We start from the raw sequence: 24,549 nt of genomic DNA on the forward strand, positions 1-24,549 counted from the left end.
TAACATTAAATTTCGTGATTTTAAATTTAGGTCAGAAGGATTTGAAAATTAAAAGCACAAAATTATATAAAATTATTTAAAACATTAAGTATTCTATTTTCCTAAAAAAAAGTAATAACTGTTTGTAATATCAAAATATATTAAAAAATAAATAAATAGTCGACAACTGTAATCTGTAAATCAATACCTTTTTTGGATGGGGACTGTTCAGGCTTTTTATCCAGTAAATCAGGAATTTCTCTCTTCACCAACGACTCACCTTTAAAGAAAAAAAAGGCTATTATTAAAATATGTGAACATACACAATTATCTGTCAGTGGATTTTGATGTTTCTTGCTGCAGGAGGTCTATGTCATAGCAATTATAACTGGTATCAGAAGGAGTCTCCTTGTGTAAAGTTTGTTTGGGTTCTGCATGAGATTTTTTTAGTGTTTTTGTAGAATTAAAACACTAGGTTTCAAGGCTTAAGACTTGTTGTTGTTGTTACATCATTGCATTACAGATAAGCTTAGAGTTTATCATAAATCAGGGTTCTTACCTGTAGCTACAATTACATTTTTCATTCAAATTTCTTTTCTTACAGCTAAACTAAACTAAAGCTTAAACCATAAGAGAATATACACCACATCCAACAGTTTTACACTTCTATACATAATCGTGTGTACCCACATACGTATAAACTGAAAGTACTAAAGTACAGTTTCATTAATATATATTAAGATTTTTAAATAATTTTTTATTTTTTTTAAATGATTTTAAACAAAACAATCGTACAGAGACACCATCAGGTCACTCAACTTGATGAGCAGAGCATTTTACACCTACAATAAATAACTGGACAAATCAGAGATGTAATTAGCTCTGTGGTTAACATATATTGGATTCCATTGCGGAGATCCAGGGTTCGAATCTATGTGCTTCTTACAGCTTACTATCCGGTGATAGCCAGTGTTTTCTAGTTACAGTCCGAGGGCCGGTAGTGTACAAAAAAAAAAAAAAAAAAAAAACAGGGCGCCAGTAACCTCAGAAGTTGAAGCGCCTTAAATTTTTTAAAAAATAAAATAACAGGACAAAAAGAATGCATTTGTTGGAAATGTAGTTAAAATTTATCAAATTAAGTAAGTAATATATAGTTTATATCATTGAATGGAATGAATTCAATTTAAAAAATAAATGAATAAAAAAAAATTAGTTGAAGCAATAATGAATCTTCAATTTTTATGTAAGGTTGTTATATATAAAAAAAATCACTCCACAAAATATAATAAATTAGTTACAATACCTCTATGAATGGCTCCTAACTGATTTTTCTCACGTCTATATTTCTCCAACCGAAGCTGCAATAAACTCTTTTCATCATTGCATTTTGCCCCTAGAAAAAACAAAAGTTAATTGCATGAAACAGAAGCTCCGTAAAAGAAAATAATTCTTTTTCTTTGTCTAGATTTGTTAATGTTTAATGGAGTTAGGTATTAAAAGATCAAAACGATCAAAGGTTTCGAGGAATGGAAACAAGTGTGGACAATTAGTTGGACCCTAGTTTGGGACTGCGTTTTTTTTAAGAATGCCTAATCTTTAGGTACTGTCATCTGGTCCGTTCGAATAAATGAGAAGGTGCGAGTGATTTTTGGATAGCCTTCTCTCTGTGCTGCAGCATGTAGCATTTTTTTCAAGGGATTAATTAAGTTAACTTTCTCCTTCGGTAGGGTGGCCGTTTTATTTACTTTTTCTTTCTCTAGATGTGTCTTTCTTTTTGCGATTTGCTCTAAAATGACTTTTCATGAATTTTTTTAAACTTAAAATATATTAATCCTCTTAAATGCTTATTTCTTCTATTTCTCTCGATAAACTGGTAAGTTAAGTGATCTGTGAAGAGATATATGTATAAATAAAAGCAATTAATAAAATTAAAGTACATATTTACGTTTTTTAGATGGAGTTTGTTCCTGTTTTTTATAGGTAGTGGTAAGCTTAGCTGATGATTCACCTTAAACCAAAAATAAAGGCAACTTCCATTAATTAATTTAATTTCCAATACACTAATGTTTGCACAGTGGCAATCTAAAAATCGTAATTCCAATGATCAGAGAAACTAGAAAGGATTAAACGCTACTACGATTATAAAAGGAAATGTTCCCCCTCGAAATCACTTCCACAAACACTGAACAAAAAAAAAAAAAAAATCAATCGTGGAACCGTTGACATAGAAATTGTCCAGGTTTGGTAGCTATTTTGTGGCTGAGCTGATTTAAATTCTTATTCTTTTTTTATGTTGTTGGCCGATGACCTTTAATGGCGCTGCGGACGCTCACTACATTAACAGCGAAGTAGTACAGATTTAACCAACTGTCATTGGTTGGTTATTTTGTCCAAAAACATATACATAACTTTATCTGCTCTTTATTTTTTAAAATATAAGTCTTTGTTAATGTTTTCAGAGCCTCGGATGGTCCAGGACAATTATATCGCTAGATTAGGTGTACAAAATAAAAAAAAGTTGGTACAATAAAAATAAATTAAACACAGAATAATGTGCAAGTGTTTTGTAACTTTTATTAGTGGTAAAATGGATTTTTGTTACTAGAACAGCAATAAAATTATTTTAAATACTTCTTAATTTTTTAAAGAAAATAAGGGAAGTAAGTTAGAAGGTAATAGGGATTATTACAAATGAAGGTAGAAGGAATAAAATAGTTAAATAAAAGAGGCGTTCTCAAAAAAGTGCTACACTTATTACTGCAAGCTTGACAAGAGTGCATACTCTACAGAATTTGTTACCTGCATGCATGCACAACGGACTCCTCACAGCATAAGCATGCTTCAGTAGTCGCAATCTGAATTTGAGCAATGCCACACACGATGACGCAGCGCTCGCATTGGCAGCTTATGCCCTCGTTTAAAAAGAAAATCGCGTACATAGTGTGACCGGCCAGGGGGCGATATCTTTTCGGGCGCCAGATAACCGGAGCTATCAGAGAAGACAGCCCTAACCAGCCCCAAACAAAATATACCCTTAAGGGCACCTCTGGAGGGATCGCTCAATTCGGAGAGGAGGGAGGGTTCGTTTGTCAATTATCCTGGGCGACAGAAATCAAAATAAGATCCTCTCGTGTGCTATACTCGTACAAAAGAATAACTTTATTTAATAGAATAAACTTAAAATAATACAAAATTTTGGTATAAACCAAATGATGTAAAATGAAAAGGTATACAACAAATTAATTATTTAAATAATAAATAAGGGAGAAAACTCTATACAAAATCGTAATAATAATAATAAGATACAGGTTCGTATCTTACGGTAACGATACGTTAATCAAAGCACTGGCCAGACCGAGAGTACCACACGGAATGAATTTCTTATTTTATTAAAAAATTTATTAGCGGTAAACAACACGTCTGTCTGGCAGTCCAAGGGTCACCATCTACTACTATTTTTCGGTTACAAATTTAATATGTGGTATAAAGAATGACTAGAAGAATATAGGTATAAAGAATGAATAGAAAGGAAACGTTTCTCTTACACATAACCCTAGAGAAAGAACTGAAAATATATATATTAAGTATTCGCAAAACTATTACGAAACTATTAATTGATGAAGAAAACTTATTTCTCATTAAAGTACTCATTACATTATTGATAAGAAAACAAGATGCAACAAGATGCTTTTTTTAAAGCTTTTAAGCTGCTCATAATTTAACAAAACGAATTAAAATGAATTTTTTTTTAGAAATATAGATAAATCTGAAAGTAGTTTCTAAAAATTTATTAATGCCTCGAACACTCGTTTAGTTATTCTTTCATAAGTGCGGCTTTATGAAGAAAAGGAAATTCAATCAATCATTATGCTTGCACAAAAGACCATACTTCCGCCCAAGCACGCATGCAGTAACATGCATGGCCGTTTAAAGTATTATTGTTACAAGAAGGTACAAATTTATTTGACATTCACCACTTAATACTGGCACAATAATAATTATATACCTTTTTTATTACTGACGGAGGACTTGTTCCCGAAATGTGGTTCTGATTTTTGTTTCTCTGAAAAAAGAACCATTTTGTTTTTTAGTAGTGAAGGAAACTTACAATTTTTACTTTAGAAGAAATAAAAACTACTCTATCAATTTATAACACTATAAAAACCAAAAGTGTGAAAACATTAAACTAATGTCTCCATTTTAGAAGTGTGTAAGTCAAGTACGTATTTGCTACAAAGCTGAGTTGCCAATTAATTCTCTTTACAGAAAACAGTTGTAGACTAAGAAGTTTTATAAATCCGCCCAATATTTTGCTTAAAAAATATATCATGCGAATATAATAGCACAAAATTGGCAACAAAACGTTTCTTTTGAATCAGCAATAAAAGTTACCTTTAGCTTCATGCCTGATTTTCTCTAATCGCTTTTGTGCTAACCTAGGACCTTCTGCAAAGATAAACAAAAGTTTAAAAAAAGAACGGTACAATTAAAAATAAATAATAATACATATTGCTACACTTAAATGTCTATTGAAATTATTTAAAACTGATTAGGTGGGCTACGATAGAATCTTGTCGGAAAAACGGAGGCCAAACTTTTCTCTTTTCGTATTTTCCGGAATGAAGAGCAACATTTAAAAATTAACACCCAGGAAATCCCCTGAAAACAAAATGGTCAAGGAGATTCCTACATCGAGGAAAATTCCTGGGATAAACACTTATCTGAGTGTTCATTTCACTCAACTAAAATAAGCATATTCAGCTGAACTAGTTATACCACCTTACTAACTTCCTGTACAATGTAGAAGTCTACATTGAATCACAATTGAATCAACAATGAACCACACTAAAAGACTCTCCTAAAACCTCTTCAGACATAGCCCACTCTGTCTGAACTACATCTAACAAATCGCATACGAAGATACGATTTCTAAGTTCAAAACAAAGTAGTACTATGAATGTAATTAAAGACCTTGATTAAAATAAAATCAATAGGAATTTAAGTATTTCGTCTTTACGAAGCAATGAATGTAACGTGAAAAAGTTCGTCTGAATAATAATGCGCAAATTAAATGAGGTGTTAAGTCACTAAACCTTTTCCTTTTCATGGAAACTTCATTCACCAAAATGAGTATAACAATGTTGGTTATATGGTTAATGCAGTATATTCACTCTAAGTTTATTGAACACAAAAAAGATAGCAGAATCTGATATCTTCAAAAAAAAAAAGAAAAAGAAAAAAAAGTCTTTGCTAAGATGTTAATATTAATTAGGGATTTTTTCAAGTAAATTATTCCAAAACAGTTTTCTCATAGGAATCCTTAAAGGGATCATCACTATTAAAACCATAACAAATAGAAGAAAATGCTCCAACAAAATAACAATTTATTTACTAGAACTGATAAAGTTTGCAAATGAAAGATAATACATTGTATAATAATTACCTTTTGCATTAGCTTCTTTGAATTTTTTAATAGAGGAACATGAATCATCAGTGTCAGAAGTATCCTTTGATCTGCTTTTTCTAAACAAATATGAATTTATATTTCCAAAAAATGACATTTTATGTTCATTTTATAAAACTGACACTTCATACTGAACATACTGACAAAGAATAACCTGTACAGGTCATGAGATCTCACATACATTGTCCAGTCTCCTCCTATCATTGAAAGGTTATGCAAGTACACATTGTTTACATTTACATTCGTTATGCCCCTGCGCTCACAGGTGAATGAAAGTTCGTTTTTCTGAAATATTGAGGTTTTAAAATGCAAAGGTAATTAATGTATTTATTTATATTAATAAATATATTATATTTATACATACTTCAATTATAATGTTGTTTGGTATGTCACAGTTGGAGATTTCAAATTTTGTTAACTGTTAGGAAATTTTAATTTGAACTTTAATAGTAGTAAAAGATGATACTGTTGGAATAATTTTTTCATTAGACAAAAATAATACCGCAAACATCTATCATACGTAATATATAATTATTTAAAAAAAGAAAAATCATTTGCTACATTTGAAATAAAAACTATAATAAACATTTTGAGATACTTGTAAAATGCAAGTTGTTTTATAGGACTATCCCCAACTTTTTTATGGGCTCAACAGCAACTCACTGCAAAGATGTATTAATCAATTTTGTTTTATTAGGTAAATAATTTTGATGAAAATCAGTTGAAACAAATTCCTGTCAAATTATCCATGAAATTTTAATAAATCCATATGCTATAAGAAATATTATTTAGCACATTAAAGCCTCCTGTCACTCAAAAATCTTTTTATTACAGTATGTCAGTTATAACATAAACTGCTTTAATATGCTGAGTCTTCGACGCTCCGAAAAATTCGAAGTAGGCACTAATGCTCCAAACTCTGCAAGTGTTGGATTCACTGTTTTCGCACGTTTAAGAATTTACTACATGTCGCAAAAATGAACGATGGTAAGCTTCAACTTCTCTTCTTAATAGATTATATTATCCAAACGTCTACTCGGATTAAGAGCTTTGAGCAACTTTTGATGAAGAAATCAGCCTCTTTTTAAAAAATAAATGAAATATTTGCGAGACATGTACTCTACAAGGTGGCCACAAATAGGAGTCTTTGGACCAAAATCTTAGTATTCTGAAGCAACAAATTTAAGACTGCAATTTAAAGCTCTAACATCAGATCAAAGCAAGTGACTAAATTCGTGACGCCTTCATTAGTAGACTGTTATCCTGCGTACGTACATATGCTAGCGCCTCGTTTAAAATATAACTTTACCGCACAGTATGGTATTTAACCAAGTCCATTTCCTAGAAATGGCAAAAAAGTAATCAGAGACATTTGCCTGAATTATAGTACCACTTTCTGCACGCCAGGACTGATTAATCAGGCTAGCTGCAGGACCCAAACTTTTACCACCTTATTTCAAGCTACGAATTTTTCTATGTATCTTTTGTGGGGTCACAGTATTTGTCCAGCCCACACTAAAGCAATCCACGGATGTAAAAAGAAATGCCACTTCAGGAAAGTCCACAAAATCTAAAGAGAAGTGCAATTTTCCGTTTATAAGCCACTTCCTACCTCATTAATCGCGGCCGCTACCCAATCAAAATTTATAGAAGTTCTAGCTAATAAGCTAGTAGACAGTATGTTAAACATTCCAGTACCTTCCAAATGTTCATTAATAATCCTCAGCCATTAGTTGAAAGCGTTGCCAAGAGTTAAAATAGCTTCAATTACCTAATTCCTCATCTCGCAAAATAAAGGTTGTTTTATCAGCATTGAAACTATCGATAATAATTAGCATATTACGACTTATGTGATGACGTCATCATCGATCTGTAATAATGATAAAATCCTTTCATTGAATCAAAGATTGACTCATTGCTTTACTCTGCTAATGTAGGACATCAACCTGCGTTTACACTCACATCGATGAGAACATACTGTCCACCATAAAACTGTTGCATTGAAATGTTCAATGGAGCAACATGAGCACTATCAGGAAGACCACCTGTCTGATTGATATGATGATATTCTGATTCTAAAAAGGATCCCAAGCAATTTAAGCATATTAATAGATATATTTTCCCGACATTTTTCTCTCGTCATTAATCTAAATGCACCAGGTTAAAAACGAAAAAGATATGCACTAGCCATTTGAATATTCTTTACATAATTTCGATGTAATATATTGGCCAGAAAAAAAGAACTTCGCTGCCGATACTGTCTTCCGCATAAGCGCTTCGATAAACCGGACAATCCCTGTCATCCTTGTGTAGCAAAGATGCATTATTGCGTCCGATTTAAAATTCTCCCATATTCTGATGGATATGAAGACATGTATGAAAACTTGTTTGCGAAGTTTCTATCAAAACCAAACTATACTGAGTGAAATAATTTCTCCTTTTAAAGCCTCAATATTGATTTTGAGGGTCCCTTTTCGTCAAAACCTCGAGGTAAATGCCTTTTTACAAAGTGTGGTTGTGTACTCAAAATGATTCATCCTATGAAACGTTGCTGCTAATCACTTCACATCATCATAGGATACGTTCTTGGGATTACCTGCACTTGTAAACACCGAGATGGCTATCAACTCTCAGTCACCCATTAGCCTAGAGATGGATCTTCTTCTTACGCAAGAGGTAACCACTTTTAACATAGTCTGAAAGAACAAACTGTGGAGAAATTCGATCATCCAAAAGACATCTGCTAGATTAAAACGATCTCTTGCGTACTTAAAGAATTAGGTTCTCTAATCTTAGAGCGGAAATATGTATTAATATTCAGCAGTAACATCCTATCGAATTAACAATGTTACTAAAAATTCAACATGCTTTAAGAAAGTGCTGTATGTACCGTGTAATAGTTATAGCCGCGGGGGGAGGGGTCAGGCCTAGGGGGCGCCAGGGTTTCATTGCACACGGGCGCTACACGAGCTAGAGCCGCCCCTGCAGGCATGTATGTATGTATTAAAGCGTATTACTCAAAAGTTTTTTCATTACATAATTGATTATTTTACGAATATTTTTATCATTTTTCTTTATTAATTTTAAATAGAAAATTTAGAAGGAAATGGCAACTGGTGCACTTGAAATTATAAAGTTACGAAATATGCCGAATGGTATCGGCTTAGTTAAAGGAAGGTAAAGAATATGAATGGCTCAATTGGAATTGATGAGACAAACCGGATTAAAAAAATATGAATAATATACGAACAAAGTAACGTTTATTACAATTTAGCTTACAGTTTTAGCTTAAAGCTTGTGAGCCAAGCATACATTTTTTTCAGTGATAAAAATAGTAGCTTTAATAGTATATTTACTGGAAGAAAGTGAATTGCTCCTGATGTTTTTAACTGAGGAGAGAAATCAGATTATCGTAGAGTAGACTGAAGATGGCTGGTTTCACATGAAAAAACCAGCGGGAGGATAACATAAAGGTTTAATAACTGGTTTATTCTGAAAATATTCTTTCTAATAATAATGAGAAATAAAAATACCTTTCGAATAAAGATTTAAGCTAATCAGTTGTCATTCAGTTGGACATGAGATAAACATGTAGAATTGGATCAAAACCCCGTTTGCTAAAAAGTCAACAAATATCGATCAGTAAAAAAATAGAATTTCAATTTGATTAAGAATGATGAAGTAACGATTTTTTGGTTCTTGTTGATGAAAAGTGTCAGGATAATTGCTGCATTAATTAAGAAAAAAAAGCACCATATGATATGATACTTAAACATATATATGGAAACATAATATTGTGCTACGTTTCAATTATAAAATCAAGATTTTGAGTTGTCATTTATTAAAATACCAAGTTGTTTTGAATTAACAGAAATAAACCTTCAGAGAGTATCGATTAATTTAATGGAGTGTATCCATGTTATTGGCGCCAATGCCAAGCATTGGTATCCTTATCCCTTCTCTTCACGCAGATTTAAACTGTAGAGAGCTGTTGTGGTTTTGTTTACAACTGTAACGGTTTTTTTATCCGATCAAAAACTATTTCAAGTGTATCTATTGACTTCATTAATAATTAAGAAATTAATTAATTTTTTATGCTATTGAACAAACATTATTATAAGTGGAATATTCTTTCAAGCGAATTATGGAAGAAGCTTCACTTAGGTATGATAGTTAAAATTATTATTATTTGTTTTATTAAGAAACTTTGATCTTTTGTTAAGTAACAGTTTATGTTCTCTCAATAAAGAGATTTATGGAGACAAAAGAGAGTTCAAAGGTTAATTGATCGACTCCAGAGGAAACAAAAAGATCATGTTAAACCTTTTTCTGATAAAATATTAGGTGTTAATTTAACTAAGAACATGAATACAACTACCAATTGTTTATCTTCATCGCAACCATGTATTTTGAAGACTGCAGCAGTATCACAGAAAACGAGAAAACTTCCTCGTAAGTTGCAGAATTGATTTTTTTTTTTAATATAATCACATTTTAGTTTTCAAGATCAAGATTGAACTAAAAGATTTTACTTAGCTATAGTGCCTCAATAATTTTAATATAAAGGTTTTAATTAAGAATTAAAGTTGTATTAGTTCTTAATTCTTAAATCTCTCATTTCAGATAATTTATACCTTTTCATTAAACCTATAGTTTTACAGTACACATGCTTAACTGATTGTTAATATTTTTTCTAGGTTGTATCAGTGAACCTAAAATTGTACCTCGAGAGACTAAATTAAGTATGCAAAGGAAATCTATGCTTGATCCGCAATATAGATTTAAAAAATTATTTGAAAGTAATCAATCTTTTTCTGGTATTAATTTCCAGTCTAATCTACAAGGTTGTGAGTGTAAGAATTTATTTATTTTGGATTTATGCCTACTGTTTTAATTTAATTAGTATTTCTTATGCTACATTTAATTTAACTTCTTCCTTTTAATGGTAGTTTCAAAGAATGTAAAGTTGTTGATGTTTCGAAACGTTTTTGTGGATTTCTCTAGTTTAATATTTTCCTCAAACTTATTTCTCTTAAATGAAGTAAGGAAGGTTATGTAATGTATATTAATCAAGTTTTAAGATGTTATACCAGAGGTCCCTTCTCAAAGCAAAGTATGAAAAAGTTTATAAATTATGTACTATATTTTATTCTTAATTATAATTATTTTAATTAAGTTGAAGAAGTGGTATTAAAGAATTAAGTTTTTTATATGCATAGTTTAAACACTCCAGTAGTTCATATACACACCCTTGTTTGGATATTGTAATAAATTTATACGTACGGAATGCCTTAGGGCCTTTGACATGAGTTACAGAAGCCATTAATGGACACAAAATAATTTTATTATGGTTCACAAAATTTATCTGAACTGTACCGTTAGTAAGCTGCATGATAACGGCTGTTGAAGTCCTGCTCCACACATGGAGATGTGGGATTGAACTGAGGTTGTCGAATTCTTGTATCCGAACTGAAGCTCCAGCTTTTTCTAAATGTTCATCCATGTACTTGATGAATTCTTTTAAGATATGAATTTTTTTTTCTAATGAAGGTGGAATTGATTCTAAAACGTGATTATATTCTCTTCCATCACTGTCAAAATACAGTAAGTTTCTTTTATTTGGCAGCAGTAAGGCTTTCGTACTGTCTTGAAACATGGCACCAACAGCATCATCGCACAGCTGGTAACCAAAACCGTAGTCATTAGAAGAGTCTACCCATTTACTTATCCAGACGAATGGTTGTGCGTCAGGATCAGTCATTTCCTCTGCTTCAGCAGTTGCTAATATTTGAGGTCTATTTTTTAAAAGATTTCTTAACTGGGCCAGAAGTGTAAAAAGGTAATTTTTACATTGTTCATTTGTGGAAGGTAGCGCATATTGGCAATCAAAAGAAGTGAACTCACCTTGATGATACTGGCTTTGTTTCCTCAGGTTTTTATTTTCTACTATAGGTGTTCTACAGTAAGGATCATTGAAAGTATTAAATCTTGGAGCAATAGTAAGAGAAAAAGTAGGTAATATTTTTGGACAGTAACCATTCATAAAAGGCAATTCCAACAACTGGCTAATACTCGGCCTATAGTCCGGGTTTGGCGATAGCATTTGATGAATCATGGAAGCTGCTGGTTCACTTATTGTTGGTGGAAGAAAATATTCACATCTTTTAATTTTCGCGCAAGTCTCACGTAGAGAATTAGTTTCAAAAGGTGGATTGCCACATAATAATGTATACATTATACAACCGATTGACCAGACATCTACTTCAAAACTGTGACCTTGTTTATTAAGAATTTCAGGTGCAACGTAATTAGGTGTACCACAATATGTCTTAAGTTTTCTTTTACATTTAGTAGCCAAACCAAAATCGCCAATTTTTACTTCCAGATTGTCATTGAGGAATAAATTCGCTAATTTAAGATCCCTATGTATTATCAGTTTTTCATGAAGATATAAAACTCCTTCTAATATCTGCTTCAAGTAATACCTTACTTCTGGTTCAGTCAACTTTTTTCTTCGTTGAAGAAATTCAATCATTGATCTCTTTGAACACAATTCTAAAATCATGTATATAAAATTTTGATCTTCAAAGGATCCGTAAAACTTAACAATATTTTTATGTGAAAGCGATTTATGTATATCAATTTCCTTACTCATTTTCAGCTGATAATTTTTTGATAATAATTTTTTTGAAATTATTTTCCCTGCATATACTTGTTTAGTAATTAAGTCCATTATTTTGTAACATTTTGCAAATCCTCCTTTTCCGAAAAATTCTTGCCTTGTATAGGTTTTTGCATTGTTTGTGTCATGGATTGTTTTTGGAATTTGTTCATCTTCTTGATTGCACATTTTTTTTTTAATTAAAAAAAATTAAGTCAAAAATCAGTTTTCAAAGCCAAAGACCGAACACAAATACGTTAAATCCGATAACTTATATTTACAACAAAAAACTAAATAGACGTTCCAACATATAAGATTAAATTGACAAGGGCGCATTCAGTAGACTGGTACCGACATCACCTCACTACTTCAATAATTCTTTGACCTAATAGTTTAGATGTATGTTGGGTGCATTTGTACATTTGAATGTTTTCACAGATGCTAATTTTTATGTTATGAAAACATACTTATTTTATCCATTTTCCATAAATTTCTTAATTAATTAGTATAAATAACTCAGTCATAACTATACAAATTTTTGTTTCTAATTTCACATTTTCCATTATATTCGGTTTAACTTTGCTTATTAATTATATATATGCATGAAATTTTATTTTCTAGTGATTCCTGAAAGAAGAAAGTCTAAACCAAAGAAATTTATGTGTCCTAAAGTAATTGTTCATTCTTGCTCGTCTTTAACAGATCAGCCTATACAAATAAAAGAACAGGGCTTCACATTATCAGCATTTAGTCCTCTTGTGTGAGTATTTATTTTATCAGGGAAATATTTAATTTATTTATTTGTATCATTGAATAAATAAATAAAAAAAAATCATATATTTTCTCCTTTTGGCCAGATTTATCGTTACTATATTTTTCGGGAATATTAAATCCTATTTTCTGGTCTCAGCTTTTATTTTATTTTTTCCTCTACATTTGTTTTGCCAATGTTTCGATCTTTAAGATCATGGCTGGGAATATATGCATGATAAGGATTAATCGCATACTATATTATTTTATTTCGAACCAAATGCAATTTTTGTATACCCTTTAACGGAAATAGTCTTATATTAATGACTATTTATCGTTTTTTCTTTATTTTAAGATTCAAGAAGTTCAAAATGGATGATAAACGTTATTTCGAGCACACTTATTTTAACTCCTTTTTATTAAATATTTTATATTATCTATTGCTGAGCTAATGCTACAACTATTTTTTTGAAATTATTGATTAATAATTTTACAAAAAATAACTCCTTCATTTATTGCTTCACTGTTTATCAATAACATTTGCTTTGGTTGATTGTTTGAAAAAGCATTCACTGAGGCTAAATTTACATTAAGTATTTATCACTGCTTCCTGTTTGTATATAATAAAACCAATCTCAACTCACTTCGTTAGCTCCCATCAGTTGAAAATTGATAGACTAATTCTGCTTGAAAATCAAGACGTCAACAAAAGATTCTCATCTTATGTCATAGGGTGACCGTGCCTAGATTCAGCATGGAAAAAGAACACATTTGCAATATCTTTCCTGCAAATCTTGACATTAAATGTGCTCAGATAGTTCCATCTGTTTCGTAACTTTAGTAATTTTTTATTAAAGTTTGATTCAAGAATGAGTTCTTTGTATCCTTTAGCATGGTTTTTTACCATGAGAAGGCGAGAAGTTGTTGGGGCTCACAGGAGTTCAATCTTTACGGATATCTTTTACGTCATATTAAAACAAGTTGAGTCTGCAGTCATTAGACCACAGCTATCCATTATTTTTCTTAGATACCATATAAGTGATTGCTGTTGCGTAGCAGAATCCTTACCGCAGCTAATTATTTAGTTGAAACATTACGGGAACTTGACGTGCAGACATCTGAAATGTTGGAGCTAATAACTTTGAAGATCATTCCGTCCTGTCGCACTCCCGTTCCATGCTTTACAAACTGCAGTCCCATCTTACATCTTCTGAAATAATTACGTCAGTAATTAAGGCTACGTCCACCAATCCGCGCACGATTTCCTCAACCCATCTCTGCCTCTCTATTATGGCCAAAAGATCTTTTCCAGATTTGTTCCAATAATTCAAGAGCTGCACCTGACTGGAATTTTCAATGCTGTTTGCGAAGTTTGAACAATTTTTAATTTGTTCAGAACATTGCAGTCTACTGTCTTCTTGTCAAAGCCTTAGTGTACCTTATATAATAATCCAATAGAGCTGCTAATCTTTGCTTACAGCGACCAAGGTGGAACTCGCCTTATAGACTTGGCCCATGTGTTGAATAATAATCTCTTCTTCGATGGTTTTTTTGATTTATGGGGTCGTTTAAGAACTTTGTGATTGTTCCATTACTCTTTAGCATAATTTTCCACTTCGGCTTAATGAAACTTGCATTCCTTGGCTACAAAAACTATTAACAGCTCTATCTTTTAAGCGACATCAATTTCTTGGGCCACTATTTTAACATCACATGATAACAAAGAAATATCATATTTAGATCGCTGTCTACTTAAAAGATTTCGCGAGCTCTTTGACTAGCAGTTAAACGGCATGAAGGACTTCTTTTATGTAAGAGGCTCTAGGTAAATGTATTCTTATGTATTTAATGAGCACAGAGTGTTGTATCTTCTTTTGCTTTGCTGACACATCAATAATGTGCTCTAGCAGTGTGGGATTTGTTGCTAAACTTGCTGACCTCACGATTCAGCAGGATAGTCACTGGATAAAGATCATTAAATCAAAGCTCCTTGTGTGCTGATCCGCCGGAGGTGTATTGCAATCTGCTGACTTTTTGTCCTAACTTTAGTGAGCACTTCTCCCCCAGACGTAATTTGATATATTTGGGGGGAGGGAGCTCAGATTCAAACAATCATTTACGGTTGTGGATTACTCTGATATTTTTTGAGCTCCACACCATGTGGAAAGCTTGGATTACCTCTACATTCATACCGCGGGCCCACTTCATCCTTCTGGTCTTATCATTATTCTGGGTTTCGTGAAGAAGCTACTCGTTTCCGAGGCTCGAAATTCCAGCAGACAGGATAGGAATTGTGATTACTAGTACATGGTGCAGATGCAGTTCCCCACATCGTTGAAAATCAAGCTGAAAAATAAGTGAAAAGGCTTATTGTACCATTCCCTAGATTTCTAATAGATATAATCCTGCTTACAAGATTCATGCCACTGGACTATGTCGTGAAGTGATTTGCTCTGGCCGCTTTAACAGAGAAGTAAACTACGCAAGGCTCCTCGGACGGTCCATGAGACCACGAGTAAGCCTAAGCCGGTTGAAATTTTTTATTTATAATTTATGTAAATTGAAAATTTATTTTCTTCAATAAATCAATTATTATTATTATTATTATACTACGCAAAGCTTTTTTTTTTTTTTTTTTTGTAATAAATGGTTTTACTGTTGAAAATCTAAAATTCTTCGACCTGATATATCAGTTTACTGGGGTGTATTTTCCAATATTTTATACATTGCTGGCAGGAGATTTATAACTTTTTTTTGCACCATTTTTCAAGAATAGTCGATTAAGATCACTTTTGGGAGAGGCATCTCTTGAAACTGTAAAAATTGACTTTAGATTAGTTTTTACTATAGAAGAGGGATGAATGTTTTTAGATTTCGCTCTATAGTTTTGTCGTTAAAATAATAATAAAAAAATATTTGTAGCACTAATTGGTTCCTTATTATTAAACACATTTTTTAGGAAGGGTTTAGATTCTTGGTTGAAGAAAAGAGGAAAATGCATCACCAATTTTAAACGTTTACAGAAAATGGCCAATAGTGAACCTCCTTCCATTTTGGTATTTCTAGTAATTTATTAATCAAGTAATATCTTAACTACTTCATTTATTTTTTTTTCTGTAATTTTTTTTTTTTTTTTAGGTAGAAAAATCTATTGAACCTAAGAATACTGAGCCTAAACTTAGTCCTTCGCCAGGTTCCCATATTTCAGATATTCAAGAAGATCATGTTGCCCCTGAACTAAAACAAGAAAATAGCACAGATATCAAATGTATGCTACAAGGAGGACTTGATGATCTTTGTTCAGTTATTAGAATGGTAAGCAGTCACCCGCTTTTTGAGGAAGATAAAAGTAGGAACTATTTTGTTTTTCATTGTGAAGTTTATTATTTATTTTATTATTTTATTACTTGTAAATTGTACAGTTTGTAGCAAAGGTTGGTCTAATATAATCAGTATTTAAATTAAATTAATTCAAAAATAATAGAACTTTTGGTAATGACATATCGGTACGGTGACCATTATTTTTGTATCAAAAAACAGGACAAGGAGCAAAAAAAACCTTTAAAAAATATTAATACGTTTATTAACACGAGATCGGTTATTACAAAACAATGGCCATATAATATGGCCCATGTTCAACCGAAACTGAGCGACTACTTGCACTATACACTTGTTAATTAGTAACAAAATGTAAATAGTAACTCTTGTAAATAGAAAAAATAGTCAGTCTTTTAAAATTACAACAAAATTTTGTTTTAATATCACATTCTTTAAAACTATACTAACGACAATAATATACAAATATATCTAATTTTCACAATATGAAGATCAGATCTTAACAAAATCATACATAAATCATCGAAAAAATATTCATATTTTCATTAATTTCATTGAAAAACAGTACAAAACAGTACAAATGAATAAAAAACAGGACATTTATGCTTAAAAAAAAAAGAAGGACAGCGTCTTAAAAAACAGTACTGTCCTGCCAAAAACAGTACGAATGGTCACCGTACATATCGGTAAAAAAGATATAAAAATAGAACACCATTTGAAAGAAGAAAGAAAGATAATATCAAATATAAAAATCAAAAACACAAATCTAATAAGAAAAGGAATAACTTCAATAAAAAAGGATTCACTTTAATAATATCAAACAAAAAACAACCAAAACATTTACATATTTCTGTCTGAAAACAATTCAAACTTTTTACAATCAGAGAATAGGTAAAAGAGAGAAAAAAGAGAAAGGTTTCATTATTTTTGATTGCGTATTGTTATACTGAAGATAAACTATCCTCTAAAGGGGTTAGAATTTAAGGCAAAATTAAATTAAATTAAATTACAGAAGAAAATAAGTTGAGAAAGCCAAACTCTTGTACGTTCGATTTATTTATTCAGAACAAGAGTCTTAAACTGATATGCCTAATTGCAAATGAATAGACAAATGAATATCTTTGAAACTTTTATTCGTTACGCAGCAAGATGAAGCAATTTATGAGAAAATGTTCAAAGGTGTTATTTCCCTTAAAAGTGCATAAAATACAAAGTTCAAGAGTTCATTGACAGAAGTTTTATTGCGTCGAAACTTTTCTTTATAATCACGAATCATACAGTTTTAAATGGAAGTATTGTTTGTAAGATTTATTATATCATTGATTTTTAGTAATATTTAGTAAAATTTGTTTTACCCGCTTCACATTTTTATCAGAAAGGTGCCATAGTTTGGAGAGAAATTAAGGGCATATTTTTATCTACAGTATTTTGTATTTCTGTGAAAATCTTATAATATGATAAAAATTGGCCATTGGTAGATCTGCACCTATCTTTCTTCTTGAAGAAGAAGAAGCTTTCTTTTTGGAAATCAAACAGTGCAAGTTCAGCCGTTTGGATAATGTCTGCATAGGAGAACTTTCTTCTTCCTCTGGCTCTACGGTCCTCCAAGGACCTTGGCCTCCTCTAACACCTTTCCCCACTCCTCTCTCACCAAGGCAATTCTCCTCCATGCCCTCACTCCCAGACTCCTAACATCTTCCTCTACATCATCCAGCCACCTAATCCTCAGCCTTCCTCTTTTTCTCGCCCCTCCTGGGTGTCCATCCATTATCTTCCTGGGAATTCGGGTATCTTCCATTCTTACTAAATGGCCTAGCCATCTCAATCTTCCCTTCTTAATCAAACCTACCAAATCCTGCTCGTGGTACAGCTCTCTTATTTCTTCGTTTTTCCTGATTCTGTACCTTTCCCCTTCTTTCACGGGGCCAAAAAATTTCCTCAGAATCTTCCTCTCCCAGGTATCAATTTTCCATCCTCCTTGGTCAACACCCACGTTTCACTGGCATACATATCCACTGGCCTCAATATGCTTTTATAGACGGTTAGCTTTGCCTCCCTTGATAGTTCTCGAAAACTTAAGACTTTCTGTAGTGCCCAGAAACACCTATTGCCTGCCGTTAACCTGCCTTTTATTTCTACACTCACTTCATTCTTATCGGTTAAAACGGCCCCTAGATATTTGAAAGATGAAACCCTATCAAAATTGTACGGTGCGCATATAGGCGCCTCATCACTACCTAGGTTTCTTCGAGAACACACCATAAACTTCGTCTTCGTCTGATTTATTTTTAAGCCCAGTTCCTTCGAAGCCGCTTCAAATTCTTGAAAAGAACCCGCCAGAGCTGCTCTGGTTCTTCCAGTCAAGACGACATCGTACGCGTATGCCATATGTTCGATTATAGATTGTGCCATAGGAGAACTTCAGAGTTTTGAAATTGAATTGTGGTTGGTTAGGTCCACAATGCGCGCAGGTCTGCTACGATGGATAAAATAGGCGATAACATGAGAACATTCATTCAAAGATTGAGCTGTAGCTGAATAGTTTGAACATGCCTACATAAGTGTTATTTGATAAAATGTTTAAAATGATAAAACGTAGTATGAAGCATTACATATATAGTAGATGAGTTTTATCTAAAAAACACCACTGTCCCTGGCTACTGAAGGATGGACAAAGAGATCTTCATCTTAAAAGAAAATAAGTTCTTTAAGTAATCGGCTGTTTTCAGAAGCTTATCGTCCAATTGTCAATTCGATGTGGAAGGGCATAAACAGATACTTTACTATTAACATTTTTTCTAAAAAGTAAACTGTACTACAGAGGGATTCGAATTGGGGTACTCACACATACAATTCCACGTTTGCCCACCTTGCCCCTGAAAAGTTGGGATTTTTAACATTAATAAAAAAAACTGATTTGCTAAATTCAATCTTGATTAAACACCAGTCCATGGACTCCATGATTTCTCACTTCAGTACTGAGTCACATAAGCTCATCACACGCATCCTTCGTTGTACAATCTCTTCCACCACACCAGAAACTTGTGTCAAGCTTTAAAAGTAGGAGCATCTAAAATTAAAGAATCTTTTATAAAAGTGGAGCTACTATTTTAAAGAATTTTTGAATGTGTTAAGTCGGCCTTAGAGCGGTCCTGTTAAATTATAGACCTATACATATAAGTATGTATGTTATAAATGTGATAAGACATAACGTAAGTATAAAAAAAAAAATCCTGTTTTTTTGAAATAGAAAAGCTTAAATATATTATTTATTGAGTAAATTTGTTTTATTTATGTAAATATTTAAGGGTTATCCTACTAAGGAATGCGAAACATGGCTTACCACAATGTGTTACAACTATCCAGACTTAACAAAATATCCACTATATTGGGAATGTAAAGCTTCTATTAACTCAAGAAGAGGTATTAGGCAGGAATCTACAGCTATTGTAAGTGTTACCTGTACTTTTCAGTGAACCTTATCCTTTTAAATTTTATAATACTATACTACGTATTAATTACTTCCTAAACTTCGTTCAACATGTTGATGTAATAAACATAATCTAATTTTTTGTTTCAAAATTTTAAAGTTTTCAGAGTTTCAATGTCTTAGCAGGCCTGCAGCCTCTTTCGCTTCTTTGCCTCCTTATCTTTTTATCGTGTTCTAAAGGGTTCTTAAGCCCTGTCTAATCAGATTCAATACATCATCAAACCGTCTCATTCGCTCCAAAAAAGAGAAAGTTTATCCTCTCCCTAGACAATTGGATTTTGTATTGTTTGTTGGACTGTTTTCTGCTAACAGTTACTTTTTTATATTTACAGCAGTTTTATATATTTATATTTATAACAATGGAAATGTAGCGAAATTTCGAAAAGAATTATTATCTATGCTGTTTGCTTATTTGATTTCTTTCCCATAGGAAAATCCAAAACTGAATATGCAAGTCTCTGATTTAATAAGTAAAATAAAAGTTCTCAATCTGAATACACCGCAAAAAGAAGCATCACAAGAAGCACCCAATAAAAACAGTAGGATTTTAGCAGATATTAATGTCAATAATCTTGTAAATTCAAGCTCAATACAATTCTCTGTTAAGAAAAATCAAAAGTAAGTTGTAGTTGTTTTCAGTATTCACTAAAATAATTTAAATTTGTTGTAGACTCTTCATTCTGTTATTAATAAAAAATATCGTTTCTAAACAGTATGGAGACTATGAATTAATTCTAATTAGAAAATTTTTTAATTTTATTTATTTTTATGTTTATTTGCAGAAAGAATGAAAATAATTTTCTAGTTACACCAGTTAGAAGAAGTGCTCGAAAAAACAATTGTAAAGTCCATGGTAAAAACGCAGGAATTAAATGCGTATCTTCTTTAATGGAATTGTCTCCAGAAATACGTGATAAAATGGATTTTGAGCCGAACTTGGCTCTTATAAATAACTAGTTTATTTTCTTTATTCATATGGCTATGTTTTGTTGTTTTCATTGCCATTTTAATGTTATTTTGAATGCTATTATTCATCTGCATTTTATTTTTCTAACTATAGTGCAATTAATTTAAATAGTTTTTATATTTTTCTACTAGATAATTTTCAAAATTATTAAATTTTATTTAATTTTTTTAATTATGATTAAAACTTTTATTGCATTTATTTTTTCTCGTATACCAAAATTTAATACCAAATTCAAAGTGAAGTAAAATGTACTTTTAATTAAAATTTTACAAATGGAAAGAGTATCTAAATTATTAAAAAATTATATGTATAGCAAATATTATTTGTACGGAAAATGTTAAAAAAGAATAAATTATTTTATTTCATTAAAATTGTAATAATAACAGGTATTTTTTTAATGTTAAAAATGTCTTTATGCTTTGTGTGTATGTTTCTAGGCCTTGTAAAGTAAAATAAATACTTTTATTTGAAATAGTTTTCCAAAAAAGTAGAATTCCCGAGAATTCAGAAAAGCAAAAGTCAAAGGTGGCTTTCTCTTTCTTCAGAAGGTGTTTAATGGACCATGCCGACGCACAAAAAAAGGGCGTACCAAGTTTAAGTTTATCACTTAAACTTTTATTAAGCTTTAAACTTATCACATTTAATGAATTTTTAATGATTCAACTAAAAGGTTTGTTATAAATTTACTTCTGCATTCACTTTTCTTCTGCTTCTTCAAAAGGCGCCACGGTAGCTGAGCGGTTAGAGGCGAGGCGAGGCTCGCAAAGCTATGATGTATTGTGGTACTGGGTTCGATTCCCGGTCTAAGCCTTGGATTTTATTTAATGGTTAATGAAAGAATTAACCATTCCGATCAAAATGGGCGAGAATTTATTATTTTTCTATTAATTTAGCAATCGTAACTCAAAATTCAGGCAAACCTGTGTAGAGATTCCACCTCTAGCTTAATTATTAATGCACTGAAGCAGAAATCCTGACATTTCCTGACCAATACACGAGATTTCCTTATTTCTCCATTAATTTAGCCATCACAACTAAAAATTCAGTGTACCCTGGGTATACATTCCACTTCTGGCTTAGTTAACACTGAAGCTGAAATCTCAATCTTTCTTGTGAAACTAGAGGAAAATTCTTTATTTTTTCTTTTAATTTGCCTTAAGTAACTTCTAATTCGAAGTACCCTGTTTGTACAATCCCATTGACGCCTGAATTTTGAATTACCTTTACAAAATAAGAGGAGAAAAATGTAATTCTTCGCTAAATTGGAACAGAAGAATGTGATTTATGCTTCAGTAGTTTAATAACTAAGCTAAAGTTGAATTATACACGCAGGGTAGACCGAATTTGAAGTTACGACTGCAAAATTAATGGAAAAATAAGATTTCTATTTTGACTGGGAAGATTTAGATTTCTGCTTTTGGTTTCATTACTAACTCAGAAGAGGATTGTACACACTGGGTAGCTCAAGGTTAAAAGTTACGATTGCAAAATTAATGGTTAAATAAGTTCTCATCTAGTTTGACTGGAAGGATTGAGATTTCCGCTTTATTATATGAATAACTAAGCTGGTTGTACTCAAAGGGTAGCTCGAAAAATATGTTACGATGGCAGAATTGAAAGAAAAATTAAGGAATTCTCGTCTAGTATCTAGGAATTATTGAGATTTCATCTTCAGTGAATTAACAATTAAGCCTGTGGTGAATTGTACACACAGTGTAGCCCAAATTTAAGGAATTCTGGTCTAGTTGCACTGCAAAGATTGAAATTTGAGTTTTTTACATTTAATTACTAAGCCAGAAGTGGAAAGTACTGACGGGGTAACCAAGAATTTGAAGTTACGATTGCACATTAGTGGAGAAATAATGAATTTAGGACATTTTTTACTGCAAAGATTGAAGTTTCTGCTTTTTTTACTTTTAATTACTAAGCCAGAGGTGAAATGTAAATAAAGGGGAGTCTAAATTTGGAATTACCATTGCAAAATTAATGATGAAATGAGTAATTCTCCTCGAGTTTTGAACAAAAGAATGAGATTTCTTCTTTAATGTATTAATAGCTTAGTCAAAAGAGGATTGTACAAACAGGGGAGACCCAATTTTGAATTACTATTGCAAAATTAATAGAACAATAAATAATACTGGTCTAGTTTACTGGAATGATTCATATTTTCGTTTTATATTGTTTGTAACTAAGCCACAGGTGGATTGTGGATACAGCGCACCATGCATTTGATGCTACATTTACAGGATGATTGGAACAATAATGGATACTCGTCTATTTTGAATGGAAAGATCGAGATTTCTTTCTTCATTCTTTTGCAATCTTTCAACTTCATTTGTACAAAACTAGGCGAGAATTCCTTATTTTTGATAACTCTAAATTATTCTGTGTTTCAGGGCCGGCTCGAGATTTTTGTGGGCCCTTGGGCGACAGTGTCTCAGCGGGCCCCTTTGGGAAGGAAATCATGTGGCATCAGCCAATTAGATTAAAAATTATGCAGTAAATAAAACGATCTAAATAAAACCCAGGTAAGTCGGCCCTGCCCGGAAATGTGCCCTTAGATTTTTGTGGTGCTCATTCGGCTTAATTCCCTTTTCTGAAAAGCACTTGTTATCGTTCGATATTTGAAAATAACCTGCAAAAACTGGCTAATTAATAAGTAGATGGAACGTTTTCAAATGGCTTCAAGGCATTGGAAATGATATTCGTGAATGAAATAAATATTTTTTATGTTTATTTTTAATTTACGAATTTCAGCTATAAAGAATTTGCCCATTCCAGTACTACCCTCCACAGTCTCCAATCTACATTGGTTTACTCATCTCGTACCGTTACTTGTATTGTTTCGGATTATTTATTATTAAATTATTATTTTATTATATCTTTAAACAATTACTAAAGATTTAGTAAACCCAGTAACCGATTATATCAATCATAGAGGAGAATCTGATTTTTTTTTAAAGTGGTGAACAATCATTCTCAGATATTGCTTCCTAGAAATGTTTGGTCTATTGTTCCTAATGTTATTTAGCAACGACTATCGCAGGTAAATCTGTAATATCGAAATAAAGCGCTGAAAAATCATATTTGAAGCTAGTAACAAATAGAACAAAAAGACTTCTTAGGTGGAATACAATATTGTTGTGAATAATACAAGCCAGTATTGTAAAACTATAAAAAAAATTGCCTGTTATAATTAATCACCTTTAAGCTAAATATTGTCATTATATTTTAATTGAGTTCAAAATAACAGAAAAATCAGACAAACAAGTTTCTAATTACTTTAAAAACACATTAAATAATTTATTTATGCATAATAGGTACTTCATTTAAAATCCAAGAGATAGCGCTGCTATGCTAATTTTAAGTGGACTGCATCTCACTACACATCCCTACCGAGTTGTATATCCGATATGTCACTTCAGGTTCAGTCTATTCGCAACAGTAAAGTGTGAGAGTGGTTAGGTTGGTAATGTGGTGATTATTATTGTGTTTTTAGTACATTCCTGTTTTGCTTAAGTGACTCTTTTGGAATAATCCCATTTCCCATTAGCTGGATTGCTAAAAAATAGATAGGTAAGTATGTATTTCGTTTTTAGTGCATGTGTAACCAAATAATACAATGATCCTAAGTATTAGTGATACATACATATGACTACACCTACGGTCATTTTTGAGTGATTTGTTGTTTCTTTTTTATTTTGGTTTTGAAAATACAATATTCTCTGTTTAAATGTTTAATATGGTGTAAACGTCTTTGTAAGAAATTTTTAGGGAGGTTTTTTTACTACTTTTTGATCTAGATTCTGGGTAAATACTTTTGATGATTTCCGTACTAATAAGTGTTAATAATTTGTTTTTCTGGTTTACTTATAACAACGGATAAAATATAAAATAATTTA

General features: G+C 31.7%; 4 protein-coding genes across 18 annotated transcripts in view; 2 read left to right on the forward strand and 2 right to left on the reverse strand.

The window, feature by feature from the left end:
- The window catches only part of Swt1 (Swt1 RNA endoribonuclease), a 21,759-nt gene extending 15,616 nt beyond the window's left edge, over positions 1–6,143 (reverse strand). Inside the window, exons 1-8 of one of the 7 annotated variants that reach the window (XM_074119007.1) lie at positions 5,808–6,141; positions 5,625–5,728; positions 5,423–5,502; positions 4,372–4,425; positions 3,986–4,042; positions 1,925–1,987; positions 1,283–1,372; positions 188–259 (exon numbers count right to left, since the gene is read on the reverse strand). In XM_074119007.1, the coding sequence (XP_073975108.1) occupies positions 188–259; positions 1,283–1,372; positions 1,925–1,987; positions 3,986–4,042; positions 4,372–4,425; positions 5,423–5,502; positions 5,625–5,647 (439 nt within the window). In that variant the 5' untranslated portion in view covers positions 5,648–5,728; positions 5,808–6,141. Of the gene's footprint in view, positions 1–187; positions 260–1,282; positions 1,373–1,924; positions 1,988–3,985; positions 4,043–4,371; positions 4,426–5,422; positions 5,729–5,807 lie in introns of those variants that run through there. The other 6 variants (XM_074119005.1, XM_074119009.1, XM_074119008.1 and 3 more) reach the window with 6 other exon arrangements.
- LOC141449506 (uncharacterized) lies at positions 5,630–21,119 on the forward strand. 6 transcript variants are annotated; one of them, XM_074119019.1, is made up of 11 exons: positions 5,630–5,757; positions 6,278–6,430; positions 9,582–9,607; positions 9,693–9,895; positions 10,141–10,296; positions 12,726–12,864; positions 15,814–15,910; positions 15,993–16,169; positions 19,499–19,639; positions 20,111–20,298; positions 20,463–21,119. In XM_074119019.1, the coding sequence occupies exons 2-11, from the start codon at positions 6,428–6,430 to the stop codon at positions 20,635–20,637; spliced, it is 1,305 nt and encodes a 434-aa protein (XP_073975120.1). In that variant the 5' UTR covers positions 5,630–5,757; positions 6,278–6,427; the 3' UTR covers positions 20,638–21,119. The 6 variants fall into 6 exon arrangements, with proteins under 6 accessions (XP_073975120.1, XP_073975121.1, XP_073975123.1 ...); XM_074119020.1 differs by having other exon boundaries at positions 10,141–10,290; XM_074119022.1 differs by having other exon boundaries at positions 10,141–10,287.
- LOC141449503 (serine/threonine-protein kinase polo-like) lies at positions 10,292–12,440 on the reverse strand. The gene has a single exon (XM_074119016.1). The coding sequence runs from the start codon at positions 12,291–12,293 to the stop codon at positions 10,611–10,613; it is 1,683 nt and encodes a 560-aa protein (XP_073975117.1). The 5' UTR covers positions 12,294–12,440; the 3' UTR covers positions 10,292–10,610.
- Positions 21,120–24,058: 2,939 nt separating the features above from the next.
- Positions 24,059–24,549, forward strand: part of LOC141449514 (uncharacterized) — a 195,413-nt gene continuing 194,922 nt past the window's right edge. For 2 of the 4 annotated variants that reach the window (XM_074119032.1, XM_074119036.1), the window contains exon 1: positions 24,059–24,223. The gene's annotated coding sequence lies outside the window, so the exon portion shown is untranslated. Of the gene's footprint in view, positions 24,224–24,317; positions 24,458–24,549 lie in introns of those variants that run through there. The other 2 variants (XM_074119035.1, XM_074119033.1) reach the window with 2 other exon arrangements.

Source organism: Rhodnius prolixus, unplaced genomic scaffold (assembly GCF_049639745.1).
Source record: "Rhodnius prolixus isolate KJV_2025 unplaced genomic scaffold, Rpr scaffold_2, whole genome shotgun sequence".
Taxonomy (NCBI): domain Eukaryota; kingdom Metazoa; phylum Arthropoda; class Insecta; order Hemiptera; family Reduviidae; genus Rhodnius; species Rhodnius prolixus.